At 32.3% G+C, this 13873-nt stretch overlaps 1 protein-coding gene across 1 annotated transcript; it reads left to right on the forward strand.

Annotated features, from left to right (window-relative positions):
- The first annotated feature begins 2627 nt into the window (after positions 1-2627).
- On the forward strand, positions 2628-4072 carry LOC107175558 (F-box/LRR-repeat protein 13-like). Its single transcript, XM_015527073.2, has 2 exons — positions 2628-3440; positions 3533-4072. The coding sequence occupies exons 1-2, from the start codon at positions 2628-2630 to the stop codon at positions 4070-4072; spliced, it is 1353 nt and encodes a 450-aa protein (XP_015382559.2).
- Positions 4073-13873: the final 9801 nt, after the last annotated feature.

Consider the following 13873-nt stretch of genomic DNA (forward strand, 5'->3'; position numbering starts at 1 on the left):
GATTCTTTTCGTTTGGTCACAGGAATTTTTTGCAGCATCATCATCTAAAATATTTTTTTTTGGGGGGGGGGGCGGGGGGGAGGTATAAAAAGGAAGATGACAAATTAATTAATTGTATGTATACCCCCAAGATTTGGGCTGTTACAAGGTGCTGTAAACGTTTTGCATAGTGAAATTGTTTAGTGTCTAGAACCCAAGGTTTTTGCTGTTACAAGGTTTCCCTGTAGATAATTTTGCCCAATGAATTTATAGTGCGTTTGCTAAATGTGAATCAAAATGGGTAGAAATCTGAATGTGTTAGAGCATCACCAAAAAACTTTTCAAATAAGATTTTATTACTTATTTGAAGAGTTACATCAATATTTAAAGCTCTAAAAGACACTCTAATTAAGATTCTTCAAATAATAATTGATTCTCTCTTTAAATTTGGAGAGTTAATTTCTCACTCTTTAATTTATATTTTATTACTTTTCATTGAAGAAAGAGAGAGATGTGCTTTAATTGCTATTGACTTTTCCTTTAAAAAAATAATTATTTGATTAAAATAATATTAACTTATTTCTATTTGAAGAGTATTTTGGAGAATATCATATTTTTTCACCCTTCTATTTGCCACATAGGTAAACAAATAAGTATTTGAAGAGTAAAATTTGTAGAGGCTTTTGGAGATGCTCTTAAAATGAGAATCAAAATAAATTGTTTACTTGAATTGTAATAACCAGAATTAGAATTGACTATATTCCATTAGCATGTTTACTTTGCCTTGAGTCAAAATAAATTGTATTAAATCACTAACATGCCCTTAGTTAATTATTGTTGTTATTATTATTATATTATAATAATTATGATTATTATTATTCCTATTGTTATTAATAATTATTGTCAACAACAACAACAACAAATAACATTATTTTTGACTAATCAGTGAGCAGCAATGGCTGGACAATCAACAAGTGGCAACGAAGTTCAAAAAGTGGCAATGACAATCAACGAGTACTGCATATGATCGACAATGATCAGTGGCGCATGGCTGATGATCTACATTGGTGTGGTGCTGATATTCGACGATCGGCTCTGCTGCATTCGACGAAAATAGTCATGGCTTCTGATTCTCATAGATTGGTTGCAAATTGATCTACTTTTTTTATTTTATTTTGAGCTGAGGATAAATTCAGGTTTATGAATTTTGTTGGTGTTAAATTGTTACTCTTAGAAATAGGAGACTTTTAGGAATCAATCTCCTGTTCCCCAAATCCAAATCGAGGTGGGTCCTACTATTTTGATTTCAATTTCACCTTTTAATTTGTCTAGTAAACATTGTTAATAGTTCTGAATGTGGATTTCAATTTCCCGATCTAGAAAATAAACACACTATTAGTGTAATAGTGTTCGAGGATAGTTAATGGATATTGGTTTAAAGGATTAATATAGTGATGAAGAATTATAGCCTTTATTTTGTTTTTGTTGTGGGCTCCAAAGCATTAGGTCCAAAAAGGAAAAAAAAACTGGAAAAAAAAGAGTAAAGGGCGAGGATATTTTTGAAAACACCTATTCTATCTCTACCGACATTTTCTTAAATCTATTTGTTAGTGAGACAAGATTATTTGAACCACCATTTTACTCATTTGTACTAAATTTTTCACCGCACCGATGATCATTTTTTTGAAAAACACATTTTTTCTTTACAAGTCCTCAAAATCTTACATACAAATACATTTCTTCCTAAAAGTAAAAAATTTTAAGAGACAATATACAGTAGAGGTGTCTGCATGCTATAGACTTGGTTTAGGACTTTGGAGGTTATAATCCAGCGATGTATTTTTAGAATTGCATGTTTAGCCCTTATATATGGATGATTATTCATGTATCTAGTTTAATTAAGAAACATGGGGAAATTTATAAATCGAATACCACCGTTGTATCCTATATAATCTAGAAGTTCTAAGCTTGTTTGGGTACAAATAAAAATATTACTATTTGCCAACCTAAAATCCGAGAGTAGTTGGTAAACGAATTTGGACTAAGTGCTGTCCTGATATCGATCTTCACAAGATTGTGATTAATAGTTATCGGAGGAGTATGCAATAATTGAATCTTACCCAAACTTAAGGTATTATTGAATCTTGAAACTTAGCAACCAGCAGCCGCCGCTGGTCTTATCTAATACCTATATTACATATTCCATGCCAACAAATCAAATAGAAGATAAACTTACAGATTTCTGAAAGTGGTAAAAAGTTTTCGTGTGATCGATGAAAGAACCAAGAAGCAAGCATGAATAGAAAACAGAGCTTTTAGACCGTACGCAAATGGTACCAATATATATGTATAATTGATTGCTCAGTTTTTTTTTCTTTTCATGAAATAATGAAGAACAAATGCCATATACAATAGTTTGGTTAATCGGCCTTCTTTACATTAACAATCTATGTCATTGCCTTTTCAAAAGAGAAGAAAGATTAAAAGAGGATCCTTTTCCTTTTCCTTTTTTAATAAGAATCATAAGTTTACTAGGAATAGGATTAATTACAACTAATATAATATGTTTCTTATTCTAATTTCTTTGACAAATTTTTTTCTCAATTAAAATCTTTTTTCCCTTGTGAGAGCCCTCCTAGGTCAATACTATGGAAACTCATCAGAAACAAAAGAAGGAGAAGGATTCGGATCGAATAAGTCCATTGCATGATTCAATTCTTCATCACATCCTCTCATTTCTTCCCGTAAAAGAAGTTGTACAGACCAGCCTCGTGTCAAAACGGTGGCAAGAGTTATGGAAGTCTCTACCCTATCTTAGATTTCAAGAACATGATTTTACCACCCGGCAAAGGTTTATTAATTTCCTAGAAAGTGATTTTACTACCCGGCATAGGTTTACTAAATTCCTGCATTATTTTCTGATAAAGCGTGACAATAAGTCGAGTATAATCAGACTTGCACTTAAGTGCTCACAGGATGTTTCTGATATTTGGACTAGCTCTCTAGCAGCATTCAGTGCTTCAGTTGAGGAGCTTGATCTCGAGTTTGGTCTCTTCATTGCTAGATATCATCAATTACGTGATTATCCTTCCTGCATTTTTAGTTGTAATTTTTTGGTGACACTGAAACTCAAAGCTGGAGGTGCAATGGCTCGATTTCCTGATAAATTTTTCTTCCCAAAGATGAAGAACTTGCAACTGTCCGAATTCATTCTCCCCAAGACCTTTAGTCATCATCTGCTCAAAAGCCCCAATCTTGAAAATTTATTCCTTTTCCGTTGTGGTGCTTATATGACTTTTTCAAGTTCAGATAATGAATCTGATTTAGGCATTTGGGCCAAATTAGATGAAGCGGATATTTGCTTGCAACTTCCTGATTTTAACTCAGATGGGAGAGTCAGTACATTCGTTAGAATGCTTTCAAGTGTGAAGATTCTTCACCTACGGGACACATGTATTAAGGTACGGATAGATATTCGTATTTTATTTTTATATATAAGGTTTTGGATTAGCTAACTTGGGTAATAACTAACCTTTTTTTATCGTGCATGCAGCATTTACGATATGAAAGAAATTTATCGCAGCGTTTACCGAAGTTTCGCAATCTCAAGCATTTGGAGCTTGGTCTGAGTGCTGAGAATGGTGACATTGGAGTCATGGCTTGTCTACTCAATTGCGCATCTACTATTAAATCTCTTCATATAACATTTGCTGACTGCAACCCTGGGGAGACTGGACTGATTCCAAAACAGTTCGAATTGCTATTTCTACCTCCAAGTTTAAAATGGATTAGAATGAGCGAATTTTGTGGGAGAGCGAACCAAGTTGAGCTCCTGAGACTCTTGTTGAACAGTGAAATCTTGGAGAAGATCATTGTTGAACTAGATTATAAGGTGATGGACCCAGATCTGCTGAGGGAGCTCCGACCATCAACAAGCAGTTGCCTTTTGGAGATAAGACACTCACCTATAACGGCGGAGAAGATAGTGAGGCGTTCTCGCGAGCTCGATCCATCAACAATTCGTTGCCGACTGCAAAGAAATACAAGAATTTCACCAATGGACCTACTAAGAAGTTATGATGATGACATGTGAAAAGGGATATTATCTGCAGTTTTACGTGTTAAGTGATTTACTACCATGGCAATACATAGCCACAGAAGAAAAGTTGCAATTATAAGTTCTTTGACCCCAAAAAAAAAATAAAATTTGAAGTTACTTATTATGTTTCTGTTATCCTCATTGTTTTATTCTTTTTTTTTTTTTAACCTCTTCATCATCAACTATAACATTTTTTGTCACTCCAAAATCAGAAATTTTTTTGTTCAAATCATCGTCTAGAGAAGTTCTCTAGCCAGCCCATAGCAATTTCAAACCGCTTTTTCCATGTCAATATTGGAGCTTTCATTCTATCTGTGTATCATTTCCACCTTCGCTGTAAATGTCACATAAAATTAGAAATAAGCGATCGAATAACTAGATAGAGGCTTGGCAGGGGCAAGAGACACAAACCAAGGATAAAATAATCCAAGCTTGTTTATCTTCTTTTGCTCGTCGATCAACAGTCTTTTGTCTCCTTGAATACAAGTTCCCCAAAGTCCTACAAGATTCTTGTGTTCAAGTTTCGCAATTTCAATACTTAGATGCTTATACATCAAGAAACACTAAGAAGGAATGAACATTGTTATCTAGTCGAATGAACAGTACTGCTAGCTGTTACCTCCTCTCTATGTTTTTTCTTTTCCTACTTCCGAAATATGGAGGAAACCAGGCCCAAGATAAGTATGCCAGAAATTCTTAAATTGACTGGATAATATTTCTGGACTTTATGGTATTAGCTGCTAACGACAGCTCAATTATTGTTAAAAAAAAAAAAAGGAATAAAGGCTCCCCATTCTCCCTTCTAGAAGAACTAAGAATAAAAAATTACAACTATTAATTGTAGTTTATGTTGGAAATTGTGAGGTATTTCAAAATACAAAAAAATGAATCATGCACACATGAGCTCATGGGCTTGGCCCATCTTTTAGCCACTGGATGTAAAATAATATATTTATTATTTTATTGGAAAATCAGTTTTAAACTGATTTGAATTAGTCAAGCCGAGTACATCTACATGTTGAAGTTCGTGGCATGGTTTAAGCACTGCAGTTGCTCGATATCCGGTTCTGAAATCAGATTCATGCACTGTTGTAATTCAAGGCTATAAAAAGCCTGCCGCAGTGACTGATTGAGTAGAAAGAATTCTTCTAATTTTCTTCTCCATCTTCATCAAAGTTATACACTTTACCTGAAAACAAATTAAATGAGCTGTTTCAATCTACTGTAGTTTGGAGTGCGCCATTACAGTTAGAATGCCATTGAATCCTGGAAGATCAGACTGTCGTTGATTCCTTTATGCACCCAGAAATTATCCGTGAAGGGGCAGAATCTGTTCTTTAAGGACAGTGCTTCATTAGCACGCCTTGGCTTCCTAATTCATCTCTTTCTGTATTTTGTTCATTAATTTTTGTTTTGCAGCTTCTACACATATCAGTTGCATTATTTTTGAAGAGCTGTTGTTCCAAGAACGAGTGAAGCTACTGGAAAATTGGAGAAACTTGGTTTGCAGCAGATTGTTATCAAGATTGGTGGCTTGAATACTTTTGGGTTCAATTTAGCTTTAATTTATTAGTGGTGGGCCTTCCTTACAAAGTCGCTTTCACTTATCTTATTTATTGTGTTTGCGACCGTAGAAAAGTTTTTGGTGGCTGGGAAATTTTGTTTATGGACTTCTTGTGACCTGCAGAAATATCAGAATTCATTGGTTTAAAATAACATCTTCTACGGTCTCAAACACAACAAATAAGATTAGTGAAAGCGACTTTGTAAGGAAGGCCCACCACTAATAAATTAAAGCTAAATTGAACCCAAAAGTATTCAAGCCACCAATCTTGATAACAATATGCTGCAAACCAAGTTTCTCCAATTTTCCAGTAGCTTCACTCGTTCTTGGAACAACAACTCTTCAAAAATAATGCAACTGATATGTGTAGAAGCTGCAAAACAAAAATTAATGAATAAAATACAGAAAGAGATGAATTTGGAAGCCAAGGCGTGCCAATGAAGCACTGTCCTTAAAGAACAGATTCTGCCCCTTCACGGATAATTTCCAGGTGCATAAAGGAATCGACGACAGTGTGATCTTCCAGGATTCAATGGCGTTCTAACTGTAATAGCGCACTCCAAACTACAGTAGATTGAAACAACTCATTTAATTTGTTTTCAGGTAAATTGTATAACTTTGATGAAGATGGAGAAGAAAATTAGAAGAATTTTTTCTACTCAATCAGTCACTGCAGTAGGCTTTTTATAGCCTTGAATTACAACACTCATCTCCTTGATTTTTGCCACTAATCAGTACATGAATCTGATTTCAGAACCGGATATCGAGCAACTGCAGTGCTTAAACCATGCCACGAACTTCGACATGTAGATGTACTCGGCTAGACTAATTCAAATCAGTTTAAAACTGATTTTCCAATACAATAATGAATATATTATTTTACATCAAGTGGCTAAAAGATGGGCCAAGCCCGTGAGCTCATGTGTGCATGATTCATTTTTTCTACTTCCGAAATATGGAGGAAACCAGGCCCAAGATAAGTATGCCAGAAATTCTTAAATTGACTGGATAATATTGCTGGACTTTATGGTATTAGCTGCGAACGACAGCTCAATTATTGTTAAAAAAAAAAAAAGGAATAAAGGCTCCCCGCTCCCCATTCTCACTTCTAGAAGAACTAAGAATAAAAAATTACAACTATTAATTGTAGTTTATACTTGCCATGGGGGAAGCAGGAGGCTTTGGGTGGGGTTCAATGTGGTCAATGTGCTTGCATAAGCAACAACAGCCATATTAAACAACTATTCATATACTTTTTTCATTTTGGCTTCATTATAGCATGTTCGGTACTTTTTGGAGTGTACTCGAAAGTGACTTTAGATAATTCTCCATGTGTACTAACTTCCCAACCTAGAGTTATAACCCCTCAAACTCAGTGGAGATTTTCTTGTGCTGACAAATTTTCTGTTTGTCCAGAAACATCTAATAGACCGCCACTGAGAATGTGATCTCTAAAGAAAAGGTGAAGTATACGTCTCGCTTTCATCATTATGAACATTATAATCGAAGAAATAGTTTAATCTCATTTTAGGCACTAGGGCGAATCGATTGTCAGGTGAGAATCCTAATCTGATAATTCCCGTCGTAAGAAAAAGTTCGTTTGGTTTGCTGCCAATGGCTAAAACCCATACCCCATGCGCATTGCGAACTGGGCTGTTTCAATTACCTACCCGAACAACTGTGTCAGGGCTCTTCATGTACCATACTCCCAGGTGCTTGCTCTTTGAATTACCAGCAAAGAAGAAGCCTAGCTCAAATGTTTGAGATGATGAAACTAACGTTTTACTATCCCAGATGCTTCTTGAGGGAGTTATTGTACCTGCTGCCGATGACAAGTTAATAGTCAGGAGAATAACGAAAGAACTGAATTGTGGAGGGATGGAAGATTCTCCATTCATAAATGAATCTGTTAAAAAAAAAGGTACAAAAATGCTTGGAGATGGGATTAATAGTTTACTACATGTTATGAATATAAAAACCTTCAAAAGTATTGAAATTCAAATTTTTTTAGTCTGCAGATGCAGCATTTTACAAGATCGTAGAAAATGAAAGGGACATGGAAAGCCAATTGTTTAGGATCCGTTTTACATCTTTCAATTGTCAATGATTACAAATTAAGAAGCTTAATTATTACTGTGAAGGATTGACAGGTCTAAAGTAGCCGCGAAAAGTTGATAATAAAATGGAAAATTTATGAAAATAATCATAGAAGTTTAGTAAATTATAAAATTAACCACACGAGTTTTTTTTAATATTAAAATTAGCTAAACACCAAAATTTTAGACTAAATTACCCTTGTCAATCTCACCCATGCTCACCAAAATCTCTCACTCACCCAAACGTCTTACCTATTGCTAGCACCATAGAGCAATATCGGAGTTAAGTCACTTGTAGAAACTGAAACTTCTTTTAGAGCAAATGTCTCTGTCCCCGATAGTGAATGAGAGGTATTACCACAAACACTATCCTTACAACTTATTAACAACTTATTCTAATAATTTGATTTTCTAATTCATACACGTACATGTCTGATTCTTGAAATTTTAACTCTTAATCTAAAAATTAAAATGACACAATATTTTATATAACTATTCTAGACATTCATGGATATCTCTCATAAATCTTTTCAAGAGGACCCAACACCAAAAACATTTTCAAAATTATTTGTTTCTTGATAAATTCAAAATTGTCACACGGTGCTTTAACTAAACAGTATGGATTTTGAGATTTTTATAAAATTATACATTAACCAAAAAATTATGAAATTAAACTGGAAATACTATACACATATGTTAACATTTGTTTAAAATGTCAAAAATTTTCAAATTCGTTTGGCTCTACAAATAATTTTGTGAATCTGGTCGCTCTACTAGAATTGTAGTTTTCCAGTGCAACGGTGTTAGTTTCAAAAATCCATATAAAATTGAAAACAAAGTCAAATCTTATGAAAAAAAGTTTATTCAATAAGCCATATATATCTAGTTTAAAAAAAGATAAAGTTCTTCTTAAAAAATTTCATAAAATATATGTTTTATTTCGAGATATTCTTGTTGTCCACAATTGTTCAGTGTGTATATTGCATCAGGGATTAACTAACATGACTCACCAATAAATTAGCGCACTAAACACAGCTTAAACACATCCTAAAATCATGCATAACGGTCTATAACAATCTAAAATGATGTCAATAAAACCCTAAATAGAGCACAACGATAGGAAATCAAATAGAGTATAGAGAGAGTAAAACTTACCAACTGTTAAGACTCTTTCCCCAAAGCAAAAGTTTGAATACAATAAAAAAAAAAACGATGTGGATTTAGGGTTAGAGGAGGGGGAAAAGTATAAATTTATAGAGAACCTTAAGAAACTCTGTTAACTTTGAAAATAGTAAGTCTTTTTCAAAATTACCTTATAAATCTTAATTATGGATTCAATAATCCTTATTAATAAGGGCAATAAGGCCATTTATGATTTCTAATAAAATAAAATTTTTATAATTTAAAATCATGGAAATTTGGCGTTACAATAAGGTAGCATACAACAACAGTTTTAAATTCAATAAGATAGCTATACGTGAGAACCCGCTACAAGAAGCCAACAACACCGTTGCATCATTTTGCGACTGTATAAGTAGATCTGGTAAGAATTTCTTACGACACTACAGCCGTAACAAAAGTACGGACGATGAAACTCAATGATTCAGTAAGATCTATAATACTATTTTTAACTTTTTTGTATGTTCGTATTGATTTTTTTTTTTTTGTTTTTTGTGATAGAAAGTACTAAATTCGAAACTCCATAACCAACATATTAATTTCTCCCAATATTCTAATATTATTTATTTATAAATAAATTTGGAGATTAAATAAAACTTACTATTCCAAAAATAAGACAAAAAATTGAACAAAATATTAGAGGGAGATAATGAATAAAATATTTTATAAAAAATAAATTTTAGTTTTAATGATTTCTTTCACATTTTATAATGACAGTTTAGTTAAAATATGATATTTGTACGACATATAAAATAAAAAATATTTTATGATCCTTCCATTCGTTCAAAATTCCATATTCGTATGATAGATAAAATAACAAACATTTTGTGATCCTTTCATTCATTCACAAAGAATTTTTTTAGAACGTCATCTTCTAAATTTTTTTACCAAAAAAAAAAAAAGGAAGATAACAAATTAACTATGTGTAGGGTTATTTAAACCTACAAAAATGTTCTCTACACCCAATTACTTAAAAAACTGATTACCTAAATTTGAAAATTAAAATTTCACTTTCCATACCACCGATATTACTGAAAATGACCTCTATCTTACTTTTATTTTTGAATAAATTAGTTATATTAACAAAAAACCCACCGAAGTCACTTTTTCGCTGTTCAAATTTAGGCCCAAAGATATGAATTTTTGAAATTCTATCTTCAAATCTGAAATTTTCTGGACAAGTTAAATGTTCTCGGAAATAAAACACTTTTAAAATAGTTTCAAGTGTCCAAAATTATGAATTTTAATTATATACTTTTTGAATGGGTTTACTGTAATTATAAAACACTTTTAAATTTTTTATTTAGGGTTTGGAATCTTTAGTTTTAAGATTTTTTATTTTTGGATTCCTCTTTTGTTAAATTTTCTTAGTTTGGGTCTTTTGCAATAGAATTTTACAGTGAAATTTAAGCAGGTGTATGGTATAATTAGATTAAGTTTCTTTATTATTGGAATTTTTATGTAATCTGATTCTGTATTTGATTTTCTTCTTTCCCTTTGGAATCAACATACTTTGTCTCTCATTTTGAAGTTCACCGGTTTTACAATTTTGTTATGATAATGAAATTTAAAAAAACTATTTTAATTTAATTTTAAAAAATATAAACAAATAATGTTATAATAAATCTTTATTTCTTGATGTAAATTTTATAAGTTGTAAGGAGTATTTTAATACTTATATATCAATTCAATTCAAAAGATCCACCCATTTTACAACTGTACTACCATACTACTAGGGATGGCAATGGGGAGGGGAGGGGAGGGGACCGATCTCTCCGTACCCATCCCCGATATTTTGCGTATGTCCCTGTCCCCTCCCCGTCCCCGTCAGAATTAGTTGAGAGAATCTTCATCCCCTCCCCGAATAATAACAGGGGATCCCCGAGGGTCCCCGATCCCCGAGGGTCCCCGATCCCCGAATAACTAATACATTTTTTTTCCGATTTTGAGTTAATCATATTAAAATAAAAAATTTAAATAAAAATAAAGTTCAAAATATATCTTACATTAATATCTATTACAAAAGTCACATATATTAAATTAATAAGTAACGCAACATGCAAGAGATGAAAACTTCTTTTACAAACTATCATGAACAAATTAATAGTCTAATACAAAATTGTTACAAATAAAATCGAATTTAGATTCAAAATTAACTTTTTCAATGGTGGCGTGGGCACTTTATAAATGTGAACTATTCCCTTTACAACACAATAGTTAAATCGGAGCAAATCAAAAGCAAATATTAGATTAGATATTAAAATTGTGATTCATTGTGGGCAATTATAACATCTAAAAATAAATAAAAAATAGATTTAAGTATAAACTATTTAAAGAATATTAAAATTTAAAAAAATATTTGGCTATTAAAATCTACTCGGTCTTTTTAATGTCCTAAATAAAAATTTAGGACTTTAATTAGTTAATTAGGCTTAAAAGTTTAATAATATAAATATTTTGATATTTTTTATTTTTACCAATATTTATAATTTTATAATTTAAATTTTATTATTTATTTACTACTAATTTTAAAAAATTAAATGGGGAAATGGGTAGGGGATGAGGATTCCACCTCATCCCCGTCCCCTCCCCGAATACGAAATTGGGTAAAAAAATTTTCCCGTCCCCTCCCTAAATAAGAAATTGGGTATAAAATTATCTTCATACCCTCCCCGAATGGAAAAAATCTCCGAGGGTACCCGTCCCCGTAGAGATTTTTGCCATCCCTACATACTACAGTTTTTATCCTTATTCAGCTGAGTCGTTGGATGTTTCACTGGTCAATCTAATGATTGAAATTAATTATTGAATAATTAATGCAGCAACCTACAACCGTTGGAGCTGGTTGCATATTAATGTAATATCATTTGCAAGCTTGCGGTTGAAAAGTTTGTTTGGTACTGCATCAATGGAATTGATTTCATCTCAAATCGATCTGGAGACAGCAAAATAAGACAGAAAATTGGAATTAGGGTTTAACTATGTTTGTCGCAATTAAAAATTTCTGATGACTTGTATGTGAATATGGCGTGTGTCTTGTAGGCAATCGACGGTGAAATTATAATCAACGGGGCAAGGGGCAATCGGTAGTTAGCGGTGCTGAATGTTTAGGCATATATGAAATCAGAGAAGTGAGATTGGTAATGAGGAGTCGTTGGTTAATTTAATTGCGACAAGCACTGGATTGAGGGAGGATGATGCAATCAAATTCTTGCAAAATAAATGAAGAATGGCCCTGCATTAGGAAATCAAGAAACAATGAGAGCCACGAAGGGCAAACAATGAGGGAATAAGCTAGTGCAATAGTCCAAGCAATATATGTTCTTTTCATTTTTTTTTCTTTCGTCTTCGTGAATTATGCAAGCGTGGAAGAACTTTTCAGTGAACAGAACTTCAAGCCAACGAGGAAGATGTGAAGAAACCCATTGCATATATACGTAACTGCAGCAATAATTCAATTTAATTTTCAGAATAAAATAACAAATTAAATTACAACTTGAGATAAATTAAAGCTGCACAAGACTAGAGAGAAACGAACAAATTAAAGAATTCCACCATGAAATGAGATATCTTTTAATGTTTGATGAGAGAGAAAATTTGGTCAGGATTTATGGATATAGAGAAAGAAGAGTGTTAGAAAAGAGAACGGCTCAGAAGATTGTTTGTCCCTTCATCCATTTGGGCTTTGGCAGGGGCTTCCTTCGATTTTCACCTTGATTTCATAAATTCTTCAAATTTCCTTCTTGATAACAGTCATCGTGTGTTCAGAGAGAGGTGAGTCACTCAATGTGTTTCGTCACATCCAAATTTATTGTTTCTTAACCGATTTCTCTGGTCTTCTCCAACACAAACATGGCCATCTCTTCTCCATTTGATTGGTTGCTTTTAAATTCAATGGTTATAATAGATGCGGACAAAAATTATGATATGGTACTACAGTTATAACTCGATCCTAATTCAAAACAAGAGTAATATGGATTTTTAAGTTAACAGCAGCTGAACAGTTAGAATTAACCGATTTTTTAAAAACCCATAACTCTAGACCCGCCCTTGATTAGTTTATGAGGGCTAGTTGATTTGAAACAGAGATTATGCTTACCATGACAATAGATCAATAAGAAGTACTTGTCAATCAATTCTATAGATAAGATATTGTCATATCAGTGTTGATTAGAATATAAATTACTTTTATATAAACTAATATCAATTCATTATTGGTTAAATAAAAATATAAATTCAATAGATTATTTCTCTATTATCATTAATATTATTATTGTATTCAGTCAGATACAAAATTTCCTGAATTCAAGGCAGCTAATTAGTGATGGTATGCAAAATAATAGCAAGCAGCCAGACCTTTTCCATTACAGAAACACAATGGTCAATGATTATTTAAGGCCTCAGACTCGGGAGTGGTTGCTTGTTGGAATGCTAATTTGATTGAAGTTTTGAATACTGGTTGATGGAGGTGAACGTACGAGTTAATATGTATCATGTTTGTAAATGTTTTGGGTGTGCGGTGGGTTATTTGAGAATTTGTCTTATAATTATGTTTTGGTTATTAAATTATCTATATAGCATAAATAATTTATATTATCCGCCATTGTCATACCAATCTACCCCATAGTTTATTTTATTTTTTTAACTTAATACATTAGTAATATTATAAGATATAAAGTAGAAATAAATTATAAAATAAGTTATTGTTTAAAAAATTAACCCAATAATCCCAAATATATACTTTTATACACGATTAATGCTACACATCCCAAATTTTTTATCTCAAATGATGTGTCATTTATTAATTGGTTGGTGAAATAATACAATTAATTCACTTGGATCTTGTAAAAAATTATCAACCACTCAATTAATGACACATCATTTATCAATTGGTTGGTGAAATAATACAATTAATTCACTTGGATCTTGTAAAGAATTATCAACCACTCAATTAAT

This window comes from Citrus sinensis, chromosome 9 (assembly GCF_022201045.2).
Source record: "Citrus sinensis cultivar Valencia sweet orange chromosome 9, DVS_A1.0, whole genome shotgun sequence".
Taxonomy (NCBI): domain Eukaryota; kingdom Viridiplantae; phylum Streptophyta; class Magnoliopsida; order Sapindales; family Rutaceae; genus Citrus; species Citrus sinensis.